The 17,397-nt window shown below is 40.4% G+C and overlaps 1 protein-coding gene across 3 annotated transcripts in view; it reads left to right on the forward strand.

Moving 5' to 3' along the window:
- The window catches only part of CACUL1 (CDK2 associated cullin domain 1), a 44,853-nt gene extending 33,662 nt beyond the window's left edge, over positions 1-11,191 (forward strand). Inside the window, exons 7-8 of one of the 3 annotated variants that reach the window (XM_036335832.1) lie at positions 6,370-6,413; positions 6,815-11,191. In XM_036335832.1, the coding sequence (XP_036191725.1) occupies positions 6,370-6,413; positions 6,815-6,994 (224 nt within the window). In that variant the 3' untranslated portion in view covers positions 6,995-11,191. Of the gene's footprint in view, positions 1-6,324; positions 6,414-6,814 lie in introns of all 3 variants that reach the window. The other 2 variants (XM_036335830.1, XM_036335831.1) reach the window with 2 other exon arrangements.
- The last annotated feature ends 6,206 nt before the right edge of the window (positions 11,192-17,397 follow it).

Below are 17,397 nucleotides of genomic sequence, written 5' to 3' on the forward strand. Positions count from 1 at the left end.
GTGGAATGTTTAGGCTGCGTTTTGATTTTATGGAAGCTGCTCTTCACTAAATGGATTTTGAAGAAGCAATTTCTCACTGGGTGGGCAGTTAGCTGGGCAGCCTCCAAGAGCTCTTCAAACTTTGATCCTCATATTAGTTCTGAACATTTCGAAAAGCATTATAGAAATTTTATGATCAGTTATAGGCACTTTTATGACTAAACTAGTGTAAAGAGGCTTTAGATTCTCTTTTTCTTATTTTCACTTTTGCCCTAAATTCTAGTTGTTCCTTCTTAAAAAAGAAGGTATCTCTTTAATGTTGCCGGATGTTTGCCTTCCTTGGTTTTAACATATACACTTCGCTAATTTCTCTAAAATTTACAATTCTGTATCATGACTATAACCCAGGAAATCTTGCAAAGTACATCTTTTCAACAAAAATAAATTATATAAAAACTTTGTGATTCCCTATGGGAAAATACCCTATATGTCACCACATCACTGAAGGGTGCATAATACCTTGTATTTTCAGTATCCTTATTCTTTACTTACATTTTTATTTATCTTCTTTTATTTGGATCCATGGCATTAAAGGAAGAAAGTTGTGGGAAGGAAGACAGCGGGTTCCCTCATTAGGCATAGTGGTGACCACACGTAGCAGTAAGTTGATCATTGAGGCCAAATTAAATCTCAGAATATTGGTCTTGACCAAGACCACTGTTACCAAGTCTGTGGTTTCAGCACAGGTTAGGAAATAAAGCAGATAATTTGTTGACCCAGGGATTGGCATTTTCCCCCATTTTGTCTTGGTGGCATCTATGCCCATATGGTAGTGGGGGCACTGAGTAACCACTGTCAGTTCTCACTGGAAAGGCTCCGTGAAGCTGTATGGCTAGATAGGCCTCTAAACACCACTTTCTTAGAGCAAGTTAGGGAAGGAAAGGCCAGTGGGAAATACTAGTAGAACGTAAACAGCTAGTTTCTCTCCCTGATGATCAGTGGTTACCTGTTTCCTGACATTGACTGTAACATTTCTAACAGCAGCATTATTTTCATACACAGAATGAGGCCATTTAATGCCATAGTCGTTTTACTTATTCATTGTCAAAGAGCTAATATATTTGTGTGGTTCAAAAATCAAAATGAGAATAAAAGATGCACACTGAGCGAGCGGTGTGTCCCCGCCTGCCTCCCTAGCTCCCCCCACCCATTGGGTGATCATTTTTAAATTTCTTATGATTCCTTCCAGTGTTTTTCTTAAGGTACAAGAAATACAAAGTAGTTTTGATTTGTATTCATTTCTTACATGTTCGATTATGTAACTGTACTCCAACTTATTTAACCAGTCCCCAGTAGATGGCCACTTGAATTATTTCCAGCCTTTTGCTGTTACAGAGAATGCTGCAATGAATAGCCTTGTCCATGTATAATTCTATACCTGTTGCAGGTATATCTGGAGAGTAAATTTCCATAAGTGGGATTGCTGGGTCAAGAGTAAAAGCAGTTGTAATTTTGATTAATATTGCCAAATTGCCCTCCATAGGGGATTGTCTGTTTTGCATATGTACCAGCTGAGTTTGAAAGTGCCTGTTCTTCATGGCCTTGCATGTGAAGTATGTTGTTAAACTTTGGGATTTTTGCCAACCTCACAGGGTTGGTTTAATTTGCATTTCTTGTTAAGGGTGAGGTTGAGCATAGTTTCATGTTTGTATTTCCTTTTCTGTAAACTGCCTGTTCATGTCCTTTTTTCATTTTTCTATTTGATTATCAGTTGTTTTTTTCTTTGTTTCTAGAAGCTCTTTCTATAGTGAAAAGATTGATTCTTTGCCTGAGATAAGACTTTATTTTTTTGTTTGTCTTTTGATTTACTTATGATGTTGGTTGTTGTTGTTTTTTTAATTTTAAGTTATGTAGAAGTTTTTATTTATTTTTGTGTAACTAACTTTGTCAGGTTTTTGTCTTTTTCTGGCTCATGTGTTTTGAATTCTAGTTTAAAGTTTTTCCTTACATATTTAAAAATAAATGCAGAATAATCTGAGTATACCTTTTATGTTCCCTCTTCTCCCCCCATAATATGTGGGGGGAAATCACCATAAATTTGAAGTCTTTTATGCTTATATTCATGTTTTATGTGTTTGCTTTTAATTTTAGAGATGAACTTATTGGTGTCTTTAACAAATAGCCTTCCGAAAACTTTTATCTCTATGAAGCAGTTTAGGAAGTAAGCTCTCGTGGACTTCTCTGAGCATCTTGAATTTACCTTGCCGAGCAGTGTGGGCAACTATGTAAACACATCCAGAGACATTTCCTAACCCTAATTTTGGAACTGGTATAAGACAATAGGTTGCAGGACTATAAAATTTGCTGGGGATGAGTAACTGACTCCATAAACAGCTTCATGGAACATTGCTCTTGTACAGGGACTAACATGGCACTATTTGCCAAGGCCAAGTTGATCATATTCAGGGAAGTGCCTTGGAGTTGAGTTTGGATTTTTTGTTTCTCTTAGTGGAATTCTTTCATACACCTTCTGCCTGAAATTTTTAAATGTTAGTTTTCCAGAGGTGAGAAAATTAAAATGCTTAATTTCACAGACTGAATTGGGCCATTTCTAGAATTAAGTTAGCAATTCGTTACACATTTACTATGAGAATTAAGGTTTGCCTCAAAAATTATTCTGAGGAGTGCCTAGCACAGAGTAGGCCCTGCCCAAGCTGACCTTCTTGGACTCACTCCGCCCCACTGCTGAGCTGGCCCAGCCCGGTAGAAAGGATGTGCAGCACCCTACATGTAGCCGCTGGGAGGGAGTCTGCCTGCACTTCAGCTCTTGTTCCACGTTTTGCCTCACTAGCTGTGATGCCTTCCTTGATCAGTATTTGGCTAGAATTGTTTTAGAAGAAATTGTACCCACCAATGCAAAAAAAAATAACAAAAAACAAAGAATATAGTACAGGCTATCTTAACAAGAATTCTGTTACTGACTATTCTGATATGAGCAGTCATTTTATGGTTTATTAGAGGCCCGATACACAAAATTTGTGCAAGGGGCTCGGCCCATCGCAGCCCTGGCTGCCTCACGGCCCCTCGGCCCCACCCACTGGTCCTTCCAGAAGGTCATTCTGCCTTCTGGTCTAATTAGCATATTAGCTCTTTATAATATAGGATAGGATGCCTTATCAACCACAATTCCTGTTCAGCTTTGCAAACTATTTTTTCATTTAAGATTATGTTCCACTTACATGATGTATGGAGTCCTGAATAGGCAGTACACAGCTTTAATGTGGATGGCACAGAGTAAGTCTTTGAAATATTTCAAAATAATGTGTGAGGGTTGTAAATATATCCTCTTTTGCATTTGATGGGCAGATTCTCATTTGAGCTGGAGTTATGTGAAATATTCAGGTGCATGGACATACAATGTGGACTTATTTCAAAGCTAGAATGAACAAATAAACTAAGAGCAACATTTTCTTTTTATCTGTTACCTGCATAATTGCATTGATGATTGTCAGGGAAGACTGATTGGTATCTGCTGTTGTCATATTGCATTATAGAAGATAAGCTCATTTGGGAACATCTAACGTGCATGCCCCGAGATGGAGTATCTCATTCAAACCAGCCTGTGGTCCTCCTCAAAGTGGCTACTCGATAGCTTTTAAGGGCAAATAAAATGTTCTTTCTGAATAATTGGTACCTGGATTTCTGAAACCAAATAGAGCCTGGCAGGTAGGGGTACTGGTCTCTTCGCTGAGAGGTGACTCTAGATGGAGCTTTTCCCTTCAGTAGAAGGGTCTGGTTTGGAGCGCAGCTTACAGCTTTCCCTGCTTGCCGCATTAGGTGTCTTTGGCAGCCTTTCCACTACCTTTTTTTCCCTGTCATTCTCACATCTGTGTTTCTCTCCTGTTATTTTCTGCAGGTTCAGTTTTCATTTGGCGTTTGGGGGTTGGGAATGTGAGGTTCCGGATATGAAATTCTACATTTTCCTTTTGATCAGCATTAACTGTTTGTTTCAAGAATATTTGGTGAATGCTACTGTGACAATACCAGTGTAAATAGTAATGATGTAAGACACTCAGCTGGTTTGTATAGTGTTCACAACAGAGGTCTTTGGAAAGTGGCATTAAAATATCTGTTTTCATGTTCTAACATGCAGAGTTCTCTAAGCTGCCTGAGGCTAGTTCATGCTAAACGTATGCACATTTTTCTCTCAGTGCTCAGCCCAGAGAAGAACAAGGGGCCTTCATTGCTCTCCTGCCCGTCATTAAGGCTCCTCACCCAGCCCTGCAGGAGGTCTTCTTTTCCTAGTCTTGAGCAAAAACCAGAGAAAGAAAATGGGAAATTATTTTTGCTTTTACAAAAGATCACTCTGGCTCTTGTCTGGACTAAGATTGTTCAGAAGCAGAAAATAATTAACTTGAGCTGGCATTTTAATAATCTGTAGAGGCTGTTTATGAATTATTTACTAGCTTGTTCAGCAGATACTTATTTTCTGCTGTGTGCTAGACACTGTTCTGGGTACTGGTGAACAAGGCAACAAAGTTCCTGTTCCTACAGAGTTTGTGCTTCAATGTAAGAGATAAATAATAAACATGTAAACAGTTTATTTCAAATAATAATAAGCGTTATGAAGAAAATGAAACAGAGTGTGGGATAGAGAATGAGTGACCGGGGCATGTGTGAGGGGCATTCCAGCTAACCTGGTGATGTCATGCCTTCCAGGGAGGAGACATTCCCGCTAGGGAAGAGGTGGTCAGGAGCTAGCCATTGGCTGACTAGGGGCGAGTATTGCAGGCAGAGCAGATAGTAAGTACAGCCGTGCTAATGTGTCTGTGGGGCAGAGAGAGAACCAGAGCGGCTGAAGGGACCAGAGCTCGGTAGGAAGGATGGAGAGGTAGCAGCCAGATCTCGCAGGACTGGGGAAGTGAATGTGAATTGATTTTTAATGGTAATGGAAACCTACTGAAGGGCTTTCATCAGAGGCATGAAATAATTTTATGTATGCTTTTACATAAGATCACTCTGGCTCTTGTCTGGACTAATAGAAAGACTTGTGGTTGTGTAGGGGAGAGATGATAGTGTCTTGGATTGGGGTTGTCGCTGTGGAGTAGATGAGGGTTGGCTTGTTTTGGATTATGTTTCCAAAGTAAGGGAAAGAGGGGAATCAGGGATGAGCTGGACTCTGGCCTGAGGAATTGGGTTCATTTATTGAGGAAGACTGAGGAAGGAGTGGAGTCAGCAGCGTTCGTTTTGGCCATGTACATCGGCAGTATGTGTAAATTATTGGTGATGATGAGGCCCTTGGACCTGCATCTGACGTGCAGGGGAAATATCAGAGCTGGAGATAGAACTCTGGGACCCACTGGGTATAGGTAGTATTTCAAGTCACAGCACCTGTATGATGATTGTTCTAGACCAGCGGTTCTCAACCTGTGGGTCGCGACCCCTTTGGGAGTCGAAAGACCCTTTCACAGGGGTCACCTAAGACCATCGGAAAACACATATATAATTACATATTGTTTTTGTGATTAATCACAATGTTTTAATTATGTTCAATTTGTAACAATGAGATTGGGGGTCACCACAACATGAGGAACTGTATTAAAGGGTCACGGCATTAGGAAGGTTGAGAACCACTGTTCTAGACTAAGGAGAATATACAAGGAAAAGAAAAGTGGCCAAGGACAGAGAATTGGCCAGAGCTAAAAGCTGGTGAATTGGTTATTACTCATTGCTTTGATATTTTAGTCATTTGTCTGAATTATTGTCTGAGAAACTAGAGAGATGAAAATAGCATTAATGGGTAGCATAGGACCTGATGAGAATCTCTGTTTTTTAATCTCTAAAGTGGAACTAGAATTTCTTTGGTGTTTGAAGATGAACTGGTTAATGTGTGTAAAGGTTCATGTTATTCTATTGCTAGAAGGGTATTCTTATTCATTATTAATGAGATTCTGAGATTTTTCAAAAGCTTTCAGCAGTTTTCAGTTTCATAATAGAGCTTTTTAGGGTAAGATTTTGAATTATCCTCTGTATTTTATATTTGAAATTTGCCCTAGTATAAGGTTATGAGGGATGTTGATAAACCCATTTAGTCTTCAAAGACATTTTACTCTGAACTTTCTAGAACCCAGTATAAACCATCTTTGTAGATAATCTCTCCTTCATTTAATAGCCTTCTATATTTAAAAGACAGCAACCTTTAGCTAAGAATATTCAGTTTATAAATGACTCAGTTACTATGTACGTTTGATATGTGTTCAAATAGGTGGTTGGTTTAGAATTGCAATGTCTGCTGTACTTCCATTATCAATGATGTCAATCCATTTCTCCTGTCGGTATGTGAAGATGTCATTCAGCCCTGCTGACTCACTCTTCCTTTTTTAACCCCAGAGGTGACCAGTCCCGGAAGAGAGCTGGGGATGAGCTGGCTTATAGTAAGTAGTGTGTTCCTTACCATCTTGGATGTTTTGTGATGTAGATAGCCACTGGCAGTGGCCATGCAGTGAGAATAATGATACCCACAGGGGGCTCATTAGGCTCTGAATGTGACCGAGGACAGACTATTCTGCAAGCTGTGCCCAGATGAGGTCCAGCTGGTGGTGGTGGTTCTCAGGCATTTGTCAAGAGGCCGCCAGATTCTGTTGAGACCTAGAGTGACCCAGCTTCAGCAGCTGATGATCTAGCCCCCCTTTCACTCCACTCACAGTCACTTTTTTAAAAACCTCCTTTTGGGCGATGGGGAGAGGGGTGAGGAATATGTGTATAGGCAGGTTCCTACCATTATTAAGTGCTCTCTGCTATTCATACTTTTTCCTGTTCCGATGATTTTTTGCAGACAGCTCCTCAGCATGTGCGAGTTCCAGAGGGTACAGATAGTGACTGTGTTGAATGTACTTTCCTTCCTGCCACAAGGACACACTGGAGCTGCAGAGACTTTTCCGAGCACAGCGGGTCCTGCACTCAGGCGCTCTCACACGGCTGCTCTCAGAAGAGGATGTCGGACTTCTTACTTTGATTCGTAATTTTAAAAAACAAAACAAAATTTTAACTAACAAAATAACTGTCAGTTGCTGCTAGACTTGGGGATTTTTGAAATGGGACAATCTTTTAATGAAATCTATTAATCCATGAGGAACAGGCATCTTGAAAAGTGACCGTTGCTAAGTGAAATCCGACAGCCGGAATCAGCAGCTTCCTCCACAAATACAAGAGCAGAAGAATCTCTTACAGCGCTGTTCTGCTCATGTGTGGGCTCGGCGCTCGGCATACTGGTTTCACACATCAGGATACCTTCAGCTTTAAAACCAAGCGGATCATTACAATACAGTATTTTTCACCCCTAACCAAAACGAACTCCTTGAAAAGAGTTGGTCTTTGTTTAGATTAGGAAGTCTTGTGAAAGGAAAATGCTAGTTCTGCTTTTGCTATACCTTCTTCCCCATTAGTTCACAACTTTTTTCTACTGTGCCTTGAGCTTTGTGCACTTTGCAACTCTGTGACCATGTTGTCACACTCACAGATGCTTCCTGAAAAAGCTTATGGTATCATGGAGTAACCCTCCAAGATGCCAGGAGTGGCTTCCTAGCAGGATGCTGAGTGAGTGGGAAAATGAAACGGCACCTGTTGGTCAGATTGCCCCCCGCCTCACCATGGCATATTCATGTTAATGTCAGGGACCAACTCTTATAGAACTTTTCCATTCCCTCTACCACTTAACATGATCTCACCAGCTGCTGTGGTATTGGCATCGCGCTGGTCCAGGCGTGGCCAGCACTTCAGCAATAACGCTCCCCTTTCAATGTTGAGAATCATCCAACAGTAAAAGCTGGCTCCGGCGATGCTCTAGGAAACGGATATGGTTATTAAATCCCAATATAATCAGTGGCGTGGGATTCCTGATCCATTTCATCTTAAATGGGTAGGATAGGTACTTTCTATTAAAGTCTGTAGTCTGCATCTTGTAAACATTGTATCTAAGTCTGAAAAGAAGTAGCACTGCTGCGGTTTTGAGGCCCCCTTCCAGCTGTGGCCAAGCTGTTTTGTTTTCTACACCCACAGTGCTATTTAGTTGTTTAGACTCTGAAGCTTTTTCTAGCTGTTCTTGAAAGGCAAAGGAAAATAGAAAGATGTGGCAAACGGGAAAAAATTTTGTTCTCAATTCTGCTTGACTCTACATTGAGCATTATGCTTGAGTCTCTTAGGCTATGTCAGACTAATGGTCACCTCTTCAGAGAACTTGGAGCAGAAAAAGAAGACATTAGGGATACTGTCACACTTCTGATTTGCAGGGTTTTTTAAGAGTTGCCTCTGCCAATTCAGTTTGTTTCTTTTTAGGGGGTGGGAGAGTTAGAAGTGTGATCTTAGGAGCACGTAAGTCATCTAATAGAAGTCCTCTGTTTGTGAAATTATTACTCAGAGAAGTAAAAGTAAAGGTGGTCAGATTTTATTTTTCTAAGTACTTGTCAGCCAGAGTTGATAGATTTTGTGGAGGATTTGAGTTAGGCTCATTAATTCTGTGAGTATTTTGGATTGTATTGCTGAACACTGAATTACTGTAAGAATATATACGGGCTCTCCCTATGCCCTGAATAGTTTGATTTGCTGCACCAGTAACATTCTAGTATCAAGGAAAAATTCCATTTTACCATGAAGGCCAAATTTTACTTTCTCAATGGACTGCTTGCTGCAGGCTTATAAATAACACTTGCAACTAAAGTCTCTCCTGAGTGGTTTTAATAATATTTCTGCAGGAATAAAATTGGATTTTTAAGAAAAATGTTGATAGGTTCTTCAGTAATTTAATAATATACCCAGATGCTTTTCTGGGAGAGACTATTGTTTGGCCAACAACAGAACTTTCCCTATAAAAGCATTGTATTATGATGTGAATTGGCATTAAAACCGTTGGATGTTTTTGCATTATTAAGTTAATGGAGAAATATTTTATATTGTCTTCTTTTTATTATATGTGTAAACAAAAAGTGGGCAAAGTCTGCGAAACGTAGTTTCTCTAAAGTTTTGGGCAGTGACTGTAGCCAGCCCTGGGCCAGGGCTTGGTCCTGCAAAGCCGGAGGGAAGGCGCTGTAGGAGGAACTACACGCTCTCCTGGTGCACGTGACCAGTGGTTTCTCATTCTCACCCCCGAGGTACATTGCAGTATGAAGAACCCATTTCTTTATTTCAAGCCAAAGTTGACCTTGCTTATTTAATTGGAATTCTTAGCTAAATTCTTAGTTTGCAACATGAGAAGAAATAAGATTTGTCCTCCATTTTTGTTTTGACGAAGCATTGTTGGCCAGAAAGTATTTTCTCATGTTTACCTGTATTCTTGCCAGGATAGTATATCGTTTCTCCACCAGTTGACTTTTGTGGGGCCCAAGTCAGAAAATTGTACATGCAGGTCGATGGTCAACAAGTTGATTTGGCTAAATTGACTAGTGTGTGTGTGCAGCCTAAATCTAAACCATCAACAAGAAAGCCAGTCCAATCACATTGAAGTCATGGCATGAAAAAGTATGAGCAGATGATAATGGTTTTGAGAGACGGTACTTATTTTAAAGTTGGCTTGAATCTTCAGTAACAGTGTCATCCGATGCCCTCTGTTGTCACAGCTGTACCCTAGCCCACCAACTACTTTGTTTTTTGTGGGGCAGAAAGCAAACCCTGACATATATAGTTCTTACGTAGAATCTGAGAAGAAACACCGACCTGGATGCAGGAGTCGTGCGTTACTACATTTTACATTTTTCCTGTTCCTCTTACAAGTTTGAGGCAGCTCCCCTCCATTTCTTTGGGGTACAGGATGAAAACCTATTTGTGAGTAAGAGAGATTGCAGAAGAATGGACGCCAAAGTCCCCAGCACTGCAGCCCCCTCACGCTGCCGGTGCCCTTGCCCATGCTTCTCGTCGGGTAGCAGATTTGCACACACAAAGAATTCCTCAGGAAGAGTTTGCACATACATCACCTTGCAATATTCTGTACTGACTGCACAGGGATTCGAACGTCCTTCAGCACAAAGAGAACTTGGGAGTGGCGATCGGTGCACACGCGCTAGCCAGAGGTATGGTAACCCAGGGACACGATGGTTTTTACAGGTATGAAGTGAGCAGGAGCACTTGTATCATAGTCTTTAATAAACCCTTTACTCTCCCGGGGTAACCTTCCAGGTTGGTCGTCATCTTATGGAGGCTGGCTGTAATTTCTTCTGTATTTATTCTGTTTTATCACAATTATTTTCGTGATTATCATGCAAGATTTATTGCCCTTAAGCCAAAAGTCAATTGTTTAGTAAGCAGCTGTTGTAAAAATGACTGAACATTGTTTTAGGAGTATACACTAATCTGAGATATTAAAAACTTTACAACTAAAAAAACCAACACAAGATAACCCACATTAGCTATCCAGTCACTTAGGATGTTTTCAGTTGGTTTTTCATGGTGTCTCATTGAGCTTCAGAGTATATGTTTACTTTACTCCAAGGCAAGGCCTCTTAAGGGGACTTTGAAGTTGAAGGTCAGAATGTGAATTCCGTGACTGACACCCGTAAGAGGTTTATAGGACCTTTTTCATTGTGTTACTGTTTTCAATATAATCGCATAAGATGACGTTTATGTTTATTGGAAGTTAAAAATAGTAGTTCATGGAGAAATGGATTTCTTATTATTTTTATTACGTTGTTGACATTTGCCTCAGTTTCTGGCCACCAGAATATAGGGTGGGACAAAAGTGGGTTTACCATTGTTTGGAAAGTACTATAGTAATTAGTAAATACTAAAATAATTAATTATAAATAAATTCGGTTTCGCATACCCACAACTGTAAACTTGCTTTTGCCCCACCCTGTATATGAAAGAACCCCTATTATTTTCCAAGGAAAATGATTCCTCATCTGTCTCTACTGTTTTAGAACTAAGTCATTGACATGTTCCCTCCTCCACTGGCCAAGCCCCTGTTTTGAATCTCTTTCCACAGCCGAGTGGCATAAGTGCATACACTATTTCTGCTTATGTGGATGTGGCTGTGGGAGAATTACAGACAATGCTGATCAGAGGCACATTAAGACCCTGCACCCCTGCTGGTTGGGAATGATCTTCATTTCTGGTTGGACTGGATTCTTTAGGGAAATGTTAACGGCTTCCAATTCTGGGAAATTTATAGTGTGGCTCTGGGGTGGATTCTGTGGTTTGAAAAAAATAAATATTTTGTATTGATTCCCACATGTCATTTAATTTTGTGACTGTGTACTAAACCCAGTAAGACTGCGGATATTCTCTTAGAAGGTCACGTTTTGTTGAACAGATGGCAGTGTAATTGGGTCATTAGTTCTGTTTGTCACTGTTGCAGCCATGCAGTCCAGGGGAGATTATTCACATGTGAAGTGGTGGGGAGATATGGCTGGAAGTGGGAATACTAATGATGAAAGGAAGGTCAAGGCAGACAGGAGGCTGTGCAGCCCACCGGCATGGCCAGTGCGAGGGTGAAGCACTGACATCTGGTCCCTGGTGGTGCTTGTTGGTTGGAAAGCGTGGTAGAGCTTAGAACAAGATGTCCCGCACATCAACTCCTTTATAGACCAAGCAAAACGAAATGGTGGGTGACACTCCCATTGACCGGGGTTCAAAGCCACCGACCTGGGTTCTGACCTTTAACTCTTGGTTGCTTTGAGTCAGTCCTTCTGTGTTAGGGTGTAGACTGTCACTCTAAAACATTGTGGTTAATGAAATCTTGTACAGATGTCCGTGGCCTTGTTCTATTGACACCTGGTTCACCGGAACTTTGTTATATATAGAACTTCATGATTTTGCTCAGAGCACATTCATCATGCCTCCTAAGCGATAACCACACTCAGCACACGTCTGTTCTGCCATGTTCATTAGCCTGCAGTGAGTGTCCATCTTGACCTCTGTACCAGTGATGGAAAACAGTGTGTGTGTATTTAGCTATATACATATATAGTGTATGTACAAATGTGCATAAATATATGTAGTTTTTCTTTTTTAGACACTGGATCCATTGTGGACTTTTAATCAAAACTTCTGATTGGGTTTTTTTGCATTGATTAGACCGTGCTTTTTAAAAAATAAGCCTTTGTGTTTTTTTGCTATGAAATCAGTTATTTCCCCTAAGGTTTCTTGAAATCTTACTTTACAGTTTTGTTTCCCTCGCTGTCCCTTTGCAAGTGTCCTTTCCTAGTCTTCTCAGATGCCGACTCTTGCCCTCTTTGTGAGTAACCTGCGCTGTGCTGTAATGGTGTCTGCTTCTGATGGCCACGCAGAGCTGGATTCGGTGACTTCGCATTTTCTTTTTCCCTACATTTAAGTCACCTGACATTTTTCCTTCAGGTTTTGTTTTTTCCCCCCAAATAGGGAGCTGTTTAAGTCCTCTCTTCTATTAGCAATTCTTTTTTTAACTGAGCATAAAACTTTTCTACTAGAACCAGTTTTTAGTATATATTCATGTTTATTTTCTCAATTGGTCTATTTCTCAATAATCCAAAATTCTAAAACGTTTGAATTTCAAAAAACATGATATAGTAGAAAGAATATCACATATATAATCGGAGAACAAGAGTTTAGTCTCAACTAGTTGTGTATGTTCTTGGGTAGGTTATTTTTCTGAACTTAAGTTTCTCCATATTAAGTCCACTCCCCCCACCCCAGATTGCTAGTGATAGTCTATATATGGCAATGGGCTTAATTTTCCAGAAGATAGAACAGTTCTAAGCTTATTAAAGTACGCACCTAAGTGACTAATAATATACCTCAAAATACATATAAAGAAAAAATGACCACAACTACAGGGAGAAAGAGTAATCTACCAACATAAAGGGCGTTTTTAACACACCTCCTCATAATTAATAGATCACGCAGAAGATAAAATTAATGATAATAGATAGATTTAAGCATAGGTTTAAACAGCATAGTTATTAAATTTGATCTGAGATATATATATATATATATATATATATATATATATATATCTCCCATTGTACCCTCTAATAAGAAAATAAGCATTTTTGAAAACCAAATCTAACATTATATTTAAAATATAACCAAATTGGATTTATCTCAGGAATGCAAATTGGTATTAGGAAATCAATTAATGTGTCTCATCTATTAATGGATTAACATTGCATGATCAGATTGTCTATGAAAATCCAAAGAGCCTACAAGGCAAATTAGAAGACTTGAGACTTTATCAAAGTTGCTAGAAGAAAAGCAACATGCAAATGGCAATTATGTTTTCATGTACCAGCTACAAGCAATAATGGCTTTAAACTTTTTAAACATAATTAAATAAAAATTACAGTAGGAACAAAATATAAAGTACCTAAGAATGAATTTTAATAAAAGGTATCGCCTTTTAATGTGAAAATGATTATTTAAAAAAAAAACACCTTTACTGGCCTAAATGTATGGAGAGACTGTGATGGATAAGATCATGTAGGTCTCACCTGTGTCTACAAATTGGGTAATACATTAATGCAATTCCATAAGTAATTTCAACCGTTTTCATTGTGGTGCTTGACAAGTTGTTCCTAAAATATAAATGGAAGACAAAGGACCAAGGATATCCAAGACATTCCTTAAAAAGAGTGAAAGGAAACTAGCATTCCCCTCAACAGTAAAACGTAACATCAAATATAGTGGTTAAAACGTGTGGGAATGGCACAGAGATTATGAGCAGATGAATAGGAAGAAAGGAAATGCTTCACAAAGGAAAAGAGCAAATGGGACCTCGACCTTCCACCAGGGACAAAAGTCAGGTGGGTTAGAGGATTACTAGGAAACGTAAATTTGTAAAACTTTTACAAGGCAATAGAGAAGCAAATCGTTAACTCAAAGGTAATTTTTTGGCTACATTGATAGTATTTTGGTTTACCAAACACGCCACAGAGTGAACAAATGAGCCCACACTGGAGGAGGAGACAGATCGCCACATACGGACATAACAGCACCTGAGTGCAAATCTAACGGAAGCAGTGCGGGAGAGAAGTGAGCAATAACGCCAGCCCGAATTTCACAGAAGACAGGGAGACGGCCCATAAACAAGAAACGATGGCCAGCTTCATTAGTTGCACATTGAAATGCACATTGAAGCCATAAATACCATTTTCTAGCCACCAAATTGGCAGCAACTAAAACGTTAGAAAATACCAGCAATTGGAGAGATTGTGCCAACAGGAACTTTCATCTGTTACTGTGGGTGTGTCAATTGGCACTACCTGCTTTGGAAAACAGTATTTTCTATGACGTTGGACACAGGCATATCTTACAGTCCAGGATTTATGCTGTTAGAGAAACTCCTGTGTGGTGTACACACCCAGGACACGTGTAGGGAGTGGTCACACCATTATGTGTAATAACCAAAAAGAAGGGAAGGAGGAAGCCAAAGGCCATCTACAGTGTAATGAGTGGATGACGTTCGCTGCGCCAACTAGCGGTGGGGTATCTGAAGCTGGCTTGTAACCCGAATTTTAGCTCGCAACTCAAAGCAAAAAATCGGCCGAGAGACGGCTCGTATCATGAAAAACTCGTTAGTCGGGACACTCGTAAGTCAAGGCCCCACTGTAGTAAAAGTAAAGAAAAGAATGAACAGCATTCAAGATCTTGGTTTCCTTGAGGGGTGGGGGTTGGGGGGTGAGCTGAAGAGCACGGGGGCCTCTAAGCACTTGATATTGGAACACTATGACATGTCAGTTCTTGAGTTAATGCGGTGCATTCAGTGCAGAGCCAAAACAAATACCAACAAGTATTTCAATATCAATTAAAACCCACCATGTACATTTGAAACTAATGTAATATGTCAGTTTTACCTCAAAAAAAAAAAAAATTAGAAACCTAAATGCCCAACAATAGGGATTGATTAGATTGTAGTGTGCCCATATAGTGGTGGCATTAAATGGTCTTGTAGAAGATTGCATAATGAACTTATCGGATGAATATTATGAAAGGAATGCACAGAATGGCTTTTCAAAAAAATAGATCATTGTTATGTGTTTTAAGCAAATATATATGACTTTAAAAAATCATATGGAAGTATAAACATGAAAGTAGGAAAACCTTCATTGAAAGGGGAATAAAAGGAACTTAGCTGTACCAAAAACAAAAGAATAATGTTTTTAAAAGAAAAATTAATTTTTTACACTGGTGCAAAAATAGACAAGTTAATGGAAAACGGTTTTAAAAATAGACCCAAATACTTTTAAGGTGGCTTTTTGAAATAATTGCAGCCATGATGGATTATTCAGGAAAAGGCATTAGTAGAACTGGAGAAAATTAAATTGATTTCCTATTGCACCATTCACGAAAGCCAATTAAGTTATAAAAAGCTAGGAGACATCGTAGTTAATATTGTCTTGGGGCTGAAGAAGTTTGTTCCATGCATACACGCAGTGACAAACAACTCTGCGTAAACCAGTCACCTGACCACATGCCGCTGAGCGCCGCCTCCAGTATGTATGTGTATGTAACATGTACATGGACCTTTTAAAATTAATGTCTATGTACTATGCTAATATATGTAAGAAAATAGAAAAAAGACGAGGTTAAATGTTTTAAAATATTTTTGTGTGTATTTGCGGTTGAAAAAGCACCTTTTGCTCTTTATAAAAAAAATTCCTTTTAGTGAGAGCCTTATGATTAAAAATGTCTCATTATTGCTCTTTCCAGTTTGGTTCAGTGGATAGAATGTCGGCCTGTGGACGGAAGGGTCTCAGGTTTGATTCCAGTCAAGGGCATATGCCCAGGTTGCGGGCTTGATCCTCAGTAGGGGGGTATGCAGGAGAGGCAGCTGATCAGTGATTCTCTCTCATTGCTGTTCCTCCCTCTCCCTTCCTCTCTGAAATCAAATATATACTAGTATATGCCTCATTATTTTTGCAACTCCTGGTTTTAACACTTTATGATAAAGACAATTTAATGTCTGATTCCAAGGTAAGTTTATGTTCATGGCTGTTGTAGCTGAAAAAGCGACTTCATTACGGTCTGTGGTTCCAAATGACTGCTTTACTGAAAAACAGCTCATTTCCAATTCCATCCGCTAGTCTCAAAGTGTTTGCTGAAATCTTTATAATAAATGTCCATCTCTCTCACGGTCAGGCCTTGTTCTTGCTCAGTAACTGGGGTGCGGCATGTTCACTGTTGGTAAAGAAGGGGTTCAGGACCTACTGAACTCATGTTGGGATTTCACTTCCCAAGCTTAAGTGTGCACTTAGGGGAATTTGAGGAGGCAACAGTCTTTGGCAGGACATTTTCACAAAGCTTGAAGCATGGCTAACCCTTTTCACAAGGCACTTTACGTGAGTTTCTTTTAGAAATAGCTACTTACTGTCAGTCTATCATCTTTACCTTGAAACATCAGATAAAATCTGTTCTTTTTTTTTTTCTTAATACTTTCCAGATTACATATTTCTGTTAAGCACTTGTCATCACCACCAGAAAGATTGGCAAATTGCAAACATTTGTCTTTTTTCAATAAAAAATACATCTTTAATAGTACCAAGAATGTTGGTGTTGAGATAACCAGCAAACCACTTTTGGGGTTTAAATTTTTCTGTCGCGTAAACTCTTGTAAAGAGTGCCTTTTGGGGGGCACCCCAATGACAGTGTCCTGAAAGAATGGACCAGTGTCCCCCCTTCCAGTGCTTTCGGGACCCCTCAGGTGTATGTGCTACCTGACCACGTGCAGTGTGTATGATGGGCCACGCTTCTTTACTCTTAAGAACATATAAAATTCACTAGAGGCCCAGTGCACAAAATTTGTGCACAGGCGGGGGGGTTGGGGGGTGGCGTCCCTCAGCCCAGCCTGTACCCTCTCCAATCTGGGACTCCTCAGGAGATGTCTGACTGCCTCTTGCAATCTGGGACCGCTGGCTCCTAACCACTCACCTGCCTGCCTGCCTGCCTGATCGCCCCTAACTGCTCCCCTACTGGCCTGATCACCCCTAACCACCTCTGCCTCACCCAGCACCTGGCACCCAGGATTCCCTCCTCTGGCCGGTTGCAGTCCCTCAGGACCCAGGCTTCCCTCCCTCTGGCGGCCGCAGGCACCCAGGACCCGGGCCGGCTTCGCCTGGGCCGGCTGCAGCTGCAGGGGACGATGGGTGGGCAGCTTCGCCTGGGCCGCAGCGGCAGACGCCCAGGACCACAGGGTGGGCGGCTTGTCCCTCTCCCGGACAGAGCCTGGCCAGTCCTCATTCCTCTTGCGAGCTCATTTGTGCCTGGCTGGTCCCCATTCCTCTCTCCCCAGTGTTGAGTGTCTGAGTTGTTATGGCGCAAAGGGGTGACAACCATTTGCATATTAGCTCTTTATTATATAGGCTGTTTCCTTCCTGCACCTCTGTGGATCGATCTTGCTCGAGACCACTGGTTTAAACATTATGGGGAATTCATTTCTCACAGCAGCTCCTTCACTGC

Source organism: Myotis myotis, unplaced genomic scaffold (assembly GCF_014108235.1).
Source record: "Myotis myotis isolate mMyoMyo1 unplaced genomic scaffold, mMyoMyo1.p scaffold_m19_p_15, whole genome shotgun sequence".
NCBI classification, from domain to species: Eukaryota; Metazoa; Chordata; class Mammalia; order Chiroptera; family Vespertilionidae; genus Myotis; species Myotis myotis.